General features: G+C 45.4%; 1 protein-coding gene across 4 annotated transcripts in view; it reads left to right on the top strand.

Moving 5' to 3' along the window:
• TRIM55 (tripartite motif containing 55) overlaps positions 1-14,531 on the top strand; it is a 188,029-nt gene that overhangs the window by 123,155 nt on the left and 50,343 nt on the right. For all 4 annotated transcript variants that reach the window (XM_073679376.1, XM_073679375.1, XM_073679377.1 and 1 more), the window contains exons 5-6: positions 12,004-12,237; positions 14,437-14,459. In XM_073679376.1, the coding sequence (XP_073535477.1) occupies positions 12,004-12,237; positions 14,437-14,459 (257 nt within the window). The remainder of the gene's footprint in view (positions 1-12,003; positions 12,238-14,436; positions 14,460-14,531) is intronic.

Genomic DNA, 14,531 nt, shown 5'->3' on the forward strand with positions numbered 1-14,531 from the left:
GTGGAACCGCCCGCGCAGCAGGAACTCCAGCTTCTTCCATCCGAAGTGTCCAGCCCCGTCGTGGTATGCCTCCATCACCATGGCTGCGTCTCTTCGTGGCACCACTACTTGCCAGATTAGTTCATGCGTCCGGGAGTTAACCATTCTGCGGCACAACTTCCCCTTGTAAAGGAACAGTCGACTCTTCTCAGCCCATAGTTGTTTGGCTTCCTCCGGAGCGTCTGGGTCAAGGCGAGCCTCTGGCCGAGTCAGCATCTCCTTCACCAGTCGGACGGCAGGGTCACTGTCTTGCGTTTCCTCCCAGTTGTAGTGAGGCAAGGGGTTAAACGTAGCGGCTTGCTTACTCCTTACCCGATGGGAATACTGGATAGTCCCATGACGGTGGAACGCGGGGAGTTCGACTTCTTCCAGTCCCTCTGGATCTTCTCCTACGTCCGGTAGGTTTGGCATCTTGGACAGGGATCCGCGTTGGTATTGGAGCGTCCTGCCCGGTATTTGATTGTGAACTCGTAGTTGGACAGACGGGCCATCCATCTCTGCTCTAGGGCACCGAGTCTTGCCGTGTCCAGGTGTGTCAACGGGTTGTTATCCGTGTACACGGTGAACCGGGAAGAAGCGAGGTAGTGCTTAAAGCGTTCGGTGACTGCCCACACCACTGCCAGGAACTCTAGCTTAAATGAGCTGTAATTCTCAGGGTTTCTTTCGGTGGGTCACAGTTTTCGACTGGCGTAAGCGATTACTCGTTCTTTCCCCTGCTGGATCTGGGACAGTACGGCTCCTAGCCCGATGTTACTTGCGTCGGTGTAGAGGATAAAGGGCTGGCTGTAATCAGGGTACGCCAGGATTTCATCCCCCGTGAGGGCCATCTTCAGCTGGCGGAAGGACTCTTCTTCTAACTTCTCCCATTTGAAGGGCGGCTTCTGGTTCTTGGCCTTTCGGGACTGGCCTATCAGGAGGTCCTGCATAGGAGCTGCCTTTTTGGTGAAACCGGGGATGAATCTGCGGTAATAGCCTACCAACCCGAGGAACTGCCGCACTTCCTTTACACTGGAGGGACTTGGCCATTCCTTAATTGCGGTGATCTTATCAGGGTCGGGAGCCACTCCGTCAGCGCTCACCACGTGTCCCAAGTACTGCACCTTTGGTTTTAGGAGGTGACACTTGGAGGGTTTTACCTTTAGGCCGTAGTTTGCCAGAGCTTCGAACACTTCCGCCAGGTGTTTCAGGTGGTCCTCATAAGTCTTGGAATATACGATGACATCGTCCAGGTACAACAGGACCATCTCAAAGTTTTTGTGGCCCAGACAGCACTCCATTAATCGTTGAAAGGTTCCTGGTGCGTTACAGAGTCCGAACGGCATGCAGGTAAACTCGCTAAGTCCCATCGGGGTGGTGAATGCGGTCTTCTCCCGGTCTGCCTCTGCTACAGGAACCTGCCAGTACCCGCTAGTGAGATCCAAGGTAGAGAAGAAGTTAGCAGATCTTAAAGCAGCCAAAGACTCCTCTATCCTTGGTAAGGGGTACGCATCCTTGTGTGTGATACGGTTGATTTTCCGGTAATCTACACACATCCTCATGGTGTTGTCTTTCTTTTTGACTAAGACTAGTGGAGCTGCCCAGGGGCTACAGCTATCCCTGATCACCCCAGCCTCCTTCATGTCCCTAAGCATCCCCTTGGCGTGTTGGTAGTGTGCAGGGGGTACGGGTCGATACCTCTCTTTTATGGGAAGATGGTCTCCCGTGGGGATGTGGTGTTCTACCCCCTTGACTCGCCCGAAGTCTAACGGGTGTTTACTAAACACTCTCTCGTACTCTTGAACCACCCGATAGACTCCCTGTCTCTGGTGTGAGGGAGTGGAGTCAGTACCCAAATGTAGTTGCTGACACCAGTCCTCCATTGTTTCCTTAGAGCCGTTACTTTCCTCCGGGGAAGATGGAGGCAAGGGTTCTACGGACTGTATGGAATTTTGATTGATGGTATACAATTTGGCTAGCGTGGCATACCGGGGCAGGTACACTTCCCTCTTCCCGATATTTATTATGCGAACGGGCACCCTCCCATGGCGTACATTGACCACCCCCCGTGCTGTCAAAATGGTGGGCCTACTGTCTGAGTAAACTGGTTCTACCATTGCCTGGTAATCTCTACCTCTCAGACCAATAGCTGCCCGGCACCAAATCATCATTTCACTTTTTGGGGGCATGGCAATAGGGAAAGGGTCACACATTCTTACGCTACCAATCTCACCACCGGAGAGTTCTATCTGTTGCCGTCGCATCAGTGCCCGGATCTCTTTCTGGAGCACTCGCTGCTGGCTGGAGCTGGCGTTCTTGGCAACCTGCTGTAAAAGGAAAATCACCTCTGCAAGACAATTTTCAATTACATTAGTTCCTAGAGTTATCTTTGGGTGACTCTCGTGCTTGTCAATGTCTACAATGATCAGTCCCTGTGCCGCCAGTTCAACTCTACCGATTTTAATGGTCACCTCTTTAAATCCAATCTGTGGCACGGGCTGACCATTGCTGGCGATGATACTCAAATCGTCGTCAGGGTAGCGGGTGATATCCGAGTCATTCCAGTACTGCTTGAAGAGCACGTACGGGATAGTGGTAACCTGTGACCCGGTGTCCAGTAGGGCACTCATAGGGATGCCATCCAGTACCACAGGCAAGACTGGACGTCCTCCCACATATTTGTCGCGCCAGTTCCATGGGCCTGATGATCTTTTTCCTGGGGTTTGGCCCTCTACCCCAGGTTGTGCCAGTTTAAAGGACAGTACCTTGCCATATGTCCGGGTTGATTGCAGCGGCGGCAGATGGGTTGTCCGTCCTCGTTGTATCGATCGCTGGGTCTTCCTCTGGCCGGTGGGGTCCTCCTTGGTCGACGCCACGGGATGTCCTCCGGTCCGGATGCCAGCTGGATCTTCCCTGGAGTGGAAACCTGTAAAGACTGCACAGTTCGGGTTAGCGCGGCAACGCTTTTAGCTAGCTCTTGGACCTGATGGTGCAGGTCTGGAGCCGGGTCATTGTTCAAAGCCTGCGCATCAGCTCCCACAGGCCCTGCCGACAAGGGCGCCGCCTCCTGGTGGTAAGTGGTAGTGGGGCGTCTGTGGGTCACAACGCCACCTGGTGCCGGTTCTCGGAGCACCCGGATGGCTCTGTCCTTGAACTGTGCAAATCCCAGATGAGGGTCCTGTAAGGCCATTGCCCGCAACTGGGTTCGGTGGGCATTGCAATATAAACCCTCTATAAATTGTTCAGTCAACAGCCTGTCTTCGTTTCCCAGGCCGTCAGGGTCGGTCTGCTTAATGGCTCTCAGGGCCTCTTGTAGGTTCAGGGCATAGTCCCTTATACTCTCGTGTGCTCGCTGCTTGCACCCGTAGAATCTAAGCTTGATCTCGGCTGAGGTGCGGGTATCAAAGGTGTCCCTCAGCCGGGTTAGTATCCCTGCAACAGTCCTCCCCCCAGGTGGCCAGGACTTTACCTCCCTTTGGGCTGCCCCGGTTAATTGGGCCACCAGGATGCTCACTTTTTGCTCTTCTGTGAGGGGATACACCTGGAAGAGGCTATCCAGCTTTTCTCTAAAGTCATGCAGGGTATGTGACTCCCCTGAGTACTGGGGTAGCCAGGCCGCTCCCGGGATATAGGGCATGGTGAAAGGCATGACTGCAGCAGCGGTGGCGCTGGCGGGGGTTGAGGCAGTGAAGCTCTCCTCCGTATCCGACATCTTCCTCCCCCCTAGTGGACCGTGGCCTACCTTGCGATGATCCTCTTCCGTAGGCCGCGGCTCCGCAGTGGATCGTCAGGGTTGAGGACCTTCCGTCGCGCTCCTGTGACGTCGGCGTCTGCTGGGCTCCTTCCAGGACCTTACGCAACGTCCGGACGTGAGGCGGGGCTTCAGTTCTCGCGCGCTTTCGGAGTCCACGCCCCTCTTCTTCCCGCGCGGCGTCTTCAAGATGGCGTCCAACGGCGGGAAAACTCCACGGATGGCGGGAAGAAGGCAGAAGATGGCGCCGGATGGCGGGAAAACTTCGCGGATGGCGGGAAGAAGGTAGAAGATGGCGCCGGATGGCGGGAAACCTCCACGGATGGCGGGAATCTTCACCACTGGTAAGTTTGAACAGTCTTTTTCAGGCACGCAGTACCCGGTGGTTGCGGGCACGAGATCCTGCCGACTACGCCAAAAAGTTGACGCACTCCTGGGCCTGTGTCGCACAGCGTTGCGCATGCAGGAGCTTACCCGGAGCCGGATCTGTTGAGGGTTGTAGTCTCGTGGCGGTGACCCGGTCCGTGCCCAGGGAGTCAGACTAAGTGGTGTTGTATTAGCGGTAGATGTTGGACGACTACGCCACCCGTTGAATGCAGCGAAGGAGCTGCCGCTGCAGGGCAGACCGCTGAGGCCGGTGGTAGGATTGTGCAGCGTGATAGTATCACCCCCAACGGGAGGGGTATGGCCTCAGGGCAGCCGACGTGGATGATGGGGGTAGCAGGAATCACTCAGAGACGATGCGGTGTAGTTCAGGGTCTTTACTGGTGATAAAGATAGACCCTCCCGGAGTACTGGCTAGCGATCGGGGCCTGGTTAGTCCTTGAGCAGATGGGATCTCCCCTGGCCAGGCGGAGTTGTAGGCCTCCCAAACTGACTGTACTCTTCTGGCTACCTTGCTAGAGGCGGGTAATAGTAGCCCATGTCCCTGAGTGTACCGTGTGGTGCTCACCCGTATGGCCGGTGACTCGGGGCCTTCTAGTGGCGTCCGCTCCACGACGGCGGTGCTGGTCCCACGCGTGTGACCGTGCCTTCGGGTTTCTTGGCCAGAGGACCTGAAATCCCCTGCCGGGCGGTTTCTGCTGCTGGGTAAAGATTAGTCCCCACAGCCTCGGACTCCGGGTCCGGTGATAGCCTCTCAGTCAGGGCGAGCTCTGCAGCTGCCAGCCCCTGACTCCTTATAGCACTGCTCCCACAGAGCTCCTGATGTTCTTTTCCTATATCTGCTGCTCTTCTCTGTCTCTACTTCTTCTCTACTCACTAACCCTGCCTCAGCCCTAGGTTTATATAGGGGAAGTTCTTCCCCTCCCAGGACTGGGCAGGAGGTGTGGCATGCATAGGATCCCTGACCAAGAGACCTCCCACCTGCTCTCAGACGTAATATCTCTATCACTGTGGCAACCAGACCCCTGGGGTGTCACAGTTTCATACTTTTTTGTTAAGTATATAATTCCACATGTGTTAATTCATAGTTTTGATGCCTTCAGTGTGAATGTACAATTTTAAAAGTCATGAAAATACAGAAAAATCTTTAAATGAGAAGGTGTGTCCAAACTTTTGGTCTGTACTGTATATACATATATATATATATATATATATATATATATATATATATATATATACATATATACCCACATAATGTATATTGTAGAACTGCAGCTACTTGGTGCAAGATTTGCACTCAAGATGTGACATTTCAAGCACCCAATGAGTGCATATAGTAGAGCAAAGGTTTCTATGATTTAAAATGTGGTGATTCGGACTGGTTGTTCTCATTCCTTCAAGCCAGTCTGTGTTTTGGGCTGTTTCATGAGCCTGAAGGTACCAATGCACATTAGATGAAAGACGGATGAACATTCAGATTTTTTCATGTCCTGATGACCAGGCTTGGACTGGCCATCTGCCCATCCGGGCAAATTCCAGGCAGGCTGCGCTGCCAAAAAAACAGAGTGGGACATTCGCCTCCACCTCTTCTAGTCTCTTCAGTTTTTGAGTGTCAGCTCCTGCAGTAAGCACAACATTGTGCTTTGATGTACTGTCTGGCAAGATGTTTTGTGGGGGCAGCTGTGGCTGCTTCACTCTCCAGGATCCTCTTCTTCTGCAGTGTATGGACTGTTTTTAGTGACATAGGAAACTGCAGTTTTCTCTGTGGCTGTGTGTGGTAAGGTGTCTCCAGGCATAGAGCAGCTGCACATTCACACAATGCGTAGCATCGGGGTGATACAAAAACATTTTCAGAGAGAATAGCTTCTAGTAATTCATTGATATGGGAACATTACTTAGCGGCATTAGGAGTGGGCCTTAACATTTGGGGCAGACTATTCCATTTGCAGGATACATTTTGTAGACAGCATTGAATGAGGTAAGCAGTCAATAATGTGACTGACACTTTATTGTCATCATTAAAATCTGTTTGTGTTGTATATATCCTGTAATTGTGTACACTGCACTCCAGAAACTCACACATGTTTGACATGTACATACTGCTTGTGCGATGTTTGTGATGTGTGCATGGTGTTTGTGTGACTTGTGTCATGTGTACATGGTGTTTGTATGATGTGTGAAATATGCAAGTTGCTTGTGTGAATTGTGTGATATGTGCATGGTGTTTGTGGAATGTGTGCCTTGTGCTTTTATGATGTGTGTTCTGTGCTTGTGTGATATGTGGGCATAGTGCTTATGTGAAATGTGTAATATGTGCATAGTGTTTGTATGAAATGTGTGATATGTGCATGGGGCTTGTGTGATGTGTGTGATATGTGTGGTGTGCTTGCGTGATGTGTGGTGCTGTGCTTGTGTGATGTGTGTGATATGTGCATGTTATTTGTGCGACGTGTGTATGGTGCATGGGTCACTAGTATAATATGAGCATGTCGCTTGTGTGACGTGTTATGTGTGCTTGTGTGATATGTGATGTGATAATGTATGTAAAAGCACTGCAGAATATGTTGGCGCTATATAAAAATAAAGATTATTATGTGTGTGATATGTGCATGATATTTGTGCAACGTGTGCATGGTGCATGTGTGCCATGTATGATATGTGCACGGGGCTTGTGTGGCGTGTTATGTGTGCGATGTGCTTGTGTGACGTGTGTGATGTGTGTGCTGGGCTTGTGTGATGTGTGCGATATGTGAATGGTATTTGTGCGACGTGTGCATGGTGCCTGTGTGATATGTATAATATGTGCTTGTGTGACGTGTTATGTGTGCAATGTGCTTGTGTGATGTGTGTCCTGTGCTTGTATGATGTGTGTGATATGTGCATGGTATTTATGCGAAGTGTGCATGGTGCATGGGTGACATGTATAATATGTGCATAGGTCTTGTGTGACGTGTTATGTGTGCGATGTGCTTGTGTGGCTTGTGTGATGTGTGTGCTGTGCTTGTGTGATGTGTGTGATATGTGCATGGTAATTGTGCGACGTGTGCATTGTGCATGTGTTATATGTATTATATGTGCTTGTGTGACATGTGTTATAAGTGTGATGTGCTTGTGTGATGTGCGCTCTGTGCTTGTTTGATGTGTGTGTGACAATTTTCTAATGTGTATACTGTATTCTTTTGTGTGCACAATGTTTTTATTTTGTGACGTATGTTAATTAAAGGTTGTGGGCCCATACACAATTCTTACACAGGGGCCCTTTCCTCTTGGTGTCTGTTTTGCTACAGGGTCCAATATAAACTCATCGCTCTCACCCACAACGCCTTATATCTCCTCTCTCATCTCTGTCTATTGACCTACATGTGCCCTCCATTCTACAAATGACCTAAGACTAACATCCCCCCTAATCCGAACCTTGCACCTCCGTCTCCAAGACTTCTCTCATGCTGCAGCAGTTCTCTGGAATGCTCTACCCCAGATGATCCGACTGATGCCTAGCCCCTACGTCTTCAAGCGTGCTTTAAAAAGATATCTCTTTAAACAAACCTACCACCTCAAATCCCTACTTATTATAATAATTCCTAGACCTGAAATAACAAGCGCTTTTCACCTATTGTGTCCCCCCATTTCCTTGTAGAATGTAAACTTGCGAGCAGGGACCTCACTCCTGATGTAACTGTTTAAACTGTCTTAAATTGTATTGAATTTATTGTCTGTACATGTCCCCGCTTAATTGTAAAGTGCTGCAGAATATGTTGGCGCTATAGAAATAAAAAATTATTATTATTATTATTTCTGATCTCCTTGCACAATATTCATATTCAGGATCTTGAACATTAATCTTTTGTTATATGCTACAGCCTAAAAAAAATACTGGGCATGCCCTGCATCTGGGCTGTCGTGTGGATAGTTTCTACCTCAGTGCAGTTGTTGGAATAGAGGGATAAATGTGAAATTATATTTAGTGCAGCAATTTTCTCATAGTAATATGCTGTATATGAATTGCATTGCAGTGTTGATACTGCATAGAGGTAATAGTTTGCTAGGGTTACATAGTAATATTCACCATGACACACTTTGCACCGCCAAAACCACATTTTGCTGTTGCTACAATGCACTATGATGTAAGTGAATCTGGACCATGACACATAAGTGGAAAAAAAAAAAATCATTTAGATTTTTAGCAACCTGCAACAACATTTTCTCATATTGTGGTACACAGTAGTAGGTTTGTAATGTCATCTTTGGACGTGCAGTATGAGTCTTGGGCAAAATGAATGTGTAGTCTCAGCCTAAGGGCGAATTCAAATATTTGTGAAACACGTGTACGGACTGTGATGCACAGACTGGTCATGGATCTCCAGGACTTATACCGATAGTTTATATTTAGGATAGGTCATCCATATCAGATCAGTGGAGGTCCAACACAATGCATTTCCACAGATCAGCTGCTTTCAGTTCCTACTGCAGACGGATGTACAATATGTACTGATCCAGAATATCACAGTTTCATACTTGTGTATGGCGGTTCTCAGGTTCTGCAGCTCAAATCATATTGAAGTGAATGTGAGTTTAGCGAGGTATCCAAGAACAGCCACTACATAGTCAATGGCGCTGTGCTGTTCGACTCTATTCACTGTCTATATCCGGCCACAGTGAGAGCTGAAATCCAGGGCTGTGGAGTCGGTAAGCCAAACCTCCGACTCCGATTCTGACTCCTCAATTTCCATGCCTCTGACTCCCTCATACACGGCTCATGTTTAAGTGATTAATTTACTGTAGCACAGATTCATCTCAGCTAAAAGTTTAGACCCTTAGATCAGGAATAGGACAGACATTTATAGGACATTTCATAACTTTCCCAAATTATTATGAAAAAATATTCCCCACAAACTGCATTGAACTACTGTACCCAATTTATTATATATATTTATGAGTCGAAGTCGGTATAAAATGGACCAAAATGGTCACTGACTCCGACTCCAACTCCGACTCCATAGCCTTGCTGAAAACAGCTTATCTGTGGAAGTGCCAGGTGTCGGGCCCCATCGATTTTATATTCATGACCTATCGTAATTGTTATGTGTTCTGCCTGTGTGTCCGATCAGTATTATATTCCCTTGTGTGGTCTGCAGTGTGATAATTGTCTGCAGATTCCCTGTTTAGCACTGGTGGCATCTGATCACTATATGGTCACATTATAGCAGTATTATTGGTTCTTTTGTTGGTTTAGCATGGCAATATACATTTGTCCGTGACCGGTCATTGAGATCAGGTAGTTCTAGGCTTAGACTTTCATTCTTCTTCTTTTGTTGATGGCGTGATTACATATTGAAGGGAGTTAAAAATCAGAGATTGATCAGCTCACCCATTTCAGAAGAGTTTCATTCAAGTTGAAACACATTTAGCATTGCCAAGGGTTAAATAGGACTAGCTTGTCCAGGCACAAACATCAGGTCAATGGTGAGGCACTCCAGCACATCAAAATCATTAAAAACTTCCTCTTTATACATATCTAGAAAAAACTGTGGGGGATGGGAAAGCACAATAAGGTGGCCATATTTAAGGAGGAAAAAAAGTAGCAAAACGGTTTTGCTCACCTAAGGGATGGGGTGGTGTCTGCCCTGTTTGATCAGTTTTTTTATGACTTGAAAAAGACACCGGTACGGCGTTGAAACGCATTATCTGAATAACATAACCCTCATTAAACCTTCTTGCAGCAAGAGACTTTCTTCCATCCCCGCAGCCTACTTTCAAAGTACTTTTTTATCCTTTCACTGAGTTCTTTATTCATATGAACAGGAATATGAACTGATATGAAATGATTAAGACCACCAGTATGGTTGAAACGCGTAGAATCTCTGGATTTTACTTTTTTAGATTTCACATGCCTTCATATCAACAGAGAAGTGTTTTAATGAATTTGGAGTGCTGCAGTACCTAAACATTAAAGAAGCATTCCCATGAAATTTTTAATTCCCTGAACCTATCTAAGAACAAATGGGTATGTAATGTAGAGTGAGTTAATATATCTACTGATTGCCGTCTTCCCTGGTTTCCAGTGCCGCTCCAGTCCTCTTCTCACTTATGTGACTGCAATTCCAACTCGCTGAATCACACAGGGGTTTGTGAGTGAGCCAGAAGTCACTTTTACAATACAAGCCTATAGAATCTTGTTCAGACGCTTTAAGGATTTACATTGTAAAATCGACTTCTGACTCACTCAGTGTGAGTTGGAACTGCAGTCACATAAGTGAGAAGAGGACCGGAGCAGTACTGTAACTTTGAAGATGGCAATCTGTAAGAATATTAACTCACACTATATTACATATACATTTAGATGGGTATAGGAGATAAAAAAATTTAAAGGGGGTGCATCTTAAAGTGAGTGTTGAAGAACTTGCCAAAGTAAGACCTCATTCAAAAGTCAATTTTTTCGTGTATGTGTCCCATTTTTTATTTTCAAGCATAAAACACTTACCCATTATAGATTATGGAGCAGAAAGTGTATCTGCAAAAAATCAAAGACAGGTCTGTTTTTTATCTGAGTCCTGGATCGAAATCACCGATACAAGTCTATGGATCAGTGAAAATCTTGAACAGCATGCATTGCCAACCGAGTGCAATCTGCATGTAATATGGTTTTAACATTACAATCGTAACCACATTTTTTTTACATATGAGAAAATCACCGATTGTGAAATTGAGCAAATACTGATGAAAATCGGTCAGTTTTTTTCACATATGACAGAAAAATGGACGCGTGCATGAGGCCTAAGGAAAAATTTGCTGAACTTTGCATTGCACGCTGCTATCTTTCCTCGTTGGAATGGGGGCCAAGGCTGCTTTTTAGCCCAAGTCCAGTCCTGCCGCAACCATCCCTCAACACAAGATGGCTTTTGTGTGTTTTGCACTGAGGTGCTAGGCAGTAGTCCTTTCACCTGGACAGCAAGGGAAGCTACGGGGTGTAGTTATACTCGCCAAGTCTACCGGAAACAGGGGAACTCCCCAGACACAAAATGGCAAATCTCACAGGGACTGATGCACCTCCCAGAAAGTGGCACCCCTCAAATTTAGTATTGCCTTGCCTCTGAATACTGGCAATTAGCTTCACATTGTGGTGGGGGAGTAGGTCATAGATGGGGCATGGCATGCTGGCAAGAGCAGGTGGACATCTCCCTGAAGTTAATTTAGTGTGTAGTTAGTGGCCAGACAGCCTGTGATTAAGTTTAAACTGTGGTATCTGAAAATACTTTGTCTGAAAAGAGAATATAGCTGATTGCGGGTAGTTTAAAACGAAAACCCTCTGCGTGAGACAGAAATTGCTAATTCCCCCTTAAAATTAAACATTTTTGTACACATACATGCACACACAACCCAAACCCCACATATACAGTATATACACATACACCCACAAAAATACACGCACACATACACAGACATACAGTACACACATACACCCCCAACACACATACATTGGCTACTTTAAAACAAAAACCTTCTGAGTGAAAGTGAAATTGCCAATCCTGTTAGCCAATTTCCCCTTATAATTTAACCTATACACAAATATTCATACATACACATACATGCACCCCTACACATACACATACACACACACATATACACACACACATACAGTCCACACGCACACATACATACACACACCACCCATATACACACATACATATATACACACATACAGTGCACACGCACACACAAACATACACACACCATGCATATACACACAGATACACACATATACACACAAGTACACACACATACAGAAATATACATAGATATGCCCATATACCGACACATTTTCATATACATTTTTATTTTTCCTTGTCTTTTAGGAAAACTGCCGGAGACAGAAAGAACAGCTATGTGAGAAATTTGATTTTTTATATGCACTTCTTGAAGAAAGGAAAGGTGAACTGACTCAGATTATCACTAGAGACCAAGAGAAGAAACTTGAATATGTCAAGTCTTTAATGAAAAAGTATTCAGATCATATGGAAATGGTCGCAAAACTGGTAGAATCAGGAATTCAGTTCATGGATGAGCCCGAAATGGCAATGTTCCTTCAGGTGAGTGTATAGGAATACATGTGATTAACATTATGCATCAGACATGGTTAAATAAACCATTGGCTATTGTAGAGCCCCGTGGCTAGTTGGTTCTGGGTTTGTTCAATCCTACTTGGCTTCAGATTGCTTACATTATATTTCATTGTGCTTTGAACACTTGTAAATATAGATAGATTAAATTGTGTCCACTTCTAACAATACCTTTTTGTTAAAAATCTCCACCCCCTAAAAAAAGAAAGGAACATTCGATCTCGATAATCTGCCAGTGTAAATGCATCTTTAGTCTTTACTTTTCTTTACTGCGCAAGAAAATAAGAAAAAAAGATTTTGTTGCCCACTGGGGTACTGGAGTACAATTGCATAATAATTTTGCAACATTTTGAAAAGTTTCAAATTATGAATTGGCCCACACCCACTTTATTGAGTATACGCAAAAAAAAATAGTGTAAAAATGTGCAAAAGCCATAATTAATTTGGATAAAACATAAAATATCTGAAACACAAACTTCAAACTAGTAATCCAAAAAAAGGCACAAAAAAGATGAATGGGGGCCCTAGGCCAACTCATTATGATGTCATTTTTTTTTTATTTTATCTGAGTGACTGATTTGCAACTTTCTGCAGCAAAACAAAAGAAGCCTTACATGGTGCAAGATTTAAACCTGATGGGACTGCCGGACTGTGAATTGAACCATATGTTGAAAAATTGAATGTCACATAACTGTTTGCTACTTGTTAGCTTGTCAACATTTCAGGAAGCTGTAATTATCCTGTAGAAACAAAGGATTGGCATCAGCCCTTTCCTCAAAAAACGGACATTTTAGGGGGTCATTCTATGTCAATTTACACGTATCAAAATTGTGAAAAACAATGGTCTCATTCATAAAGCCATTTTCAAGTTTGAGGAGCTGAAACGTCCTGTAAACAATGCATAAACTCAATTTGCAACTTCACATTAGGGGAATCTGTCACTTCCCCCCCAAATTTTTTTTACCTTGTAGTCTGCAGATAAATAGTATTTAAATCATGTCTGGCAAGATTTCTGGAGCAGCGGCTAAAGGGAGAAAATGAAGTTAATTTTTCCCTGCAGCCGCTCGTTTCCAATCATTGGAGAGATGCAGGGAGAGTTTACAGTCACCTCTTACTACACAGTGAAAGCGGCAGTGATCACTGCTTAGAACAATGATTTACAGCCTGTACTGCACACACGCTGCACATACATGCTGCACACACACGCTGCACACACATGCTTATCGCACACGCTGCACACATGCTGCCCACACACACTGCAAACTTACACTGCACACACACGATGGACAGCATAGAGACGCTGCACACACACACTACAGAGACAGTTGTCAATGAATGTACTGAGAAGTGTTTACAGTGCACTCATTGTATAATGAGCAGTGACTGAAACAGCCGGCGAGCAGCTACAGGGAGAATAAGACTTTATCTTCACCCTGTAGCCGCTGCTCCAGTAAGCCTGCCAGAAATTATTTAAATGCGATTAACTGTAGATTAACCCTATACCTGAAGGTAAATAGCAGTTCTGGAGGTGATAGGTTTTAACTATTGGAGTTCTGCTTCTTCCTGTTTCATCTTGACTGGAGACCATCAAACCAGATCCTTGTAAGTGATTGCAAACGCTTCTTGAGTTTTATTCTCGACAGTGCCGCTCCATCCTTTAGTATTGGTTGACATCCAGAATACTAAATCCGTCTCCATACTGCAGACAGGATTAATACAAGATAAAATAACTCAACTTTATATAGAGATTACATAGGAATTCACTAACAACACAGTCACCTTGGTGCATGTAGTGTTCCTACTATACCAAGCTAAGTCCTTCGCTCATGGCTACAGGCAGCCTATAAGAAGATGCAGATCGTTCTGATTCTGAGCCCATGTCTCTGGACTTCAGATGGAGACGTGAGCTCTCGTAAGTGCTAGCCGCAGCTGTTCATTCACCTGCTGCCATGAAACTAGGAGCTAGCTAGTAGCCGCTACAGCACCAAGTGGCCGCAATGTAACATAAAACCGAACACTTGCATAATATATAGTATGAGTGCTGTTCTCCAGCCAATTATTTTGAGTGCAGCATGCTGAAGAAGATTATTAACTTTTTCATTACCAACAGAAAAATCATTATTTGCATCCCAGTATAATGCTATAATGTTTTCCTTTTTTAATCCACAGAATTCTAAAGGTTTACTACAAAAGTAAGTAGCCACAATTATAATCTGGATACATACCTATTGTTCTGTATAAAGTTATGCTGCCTGACACACAAT

Source organism: Phyllobates terribilis, unplaced genomic scaffold, assembly GCF_046119375.1.
Source record: "Phyllobates terribilis strain yellow unplaced genomic scaffold, ASM4611937v1 Scaffold_4__5_contigs__length_816908805, whole genome shotgun sequence".
NCBI classification, from domain to species: Eukaryota; Metazoa; Chordata; class Amphibia; order Anura; family Dendrobatidae; genus Phyllobates; species Phyllobates terribilis.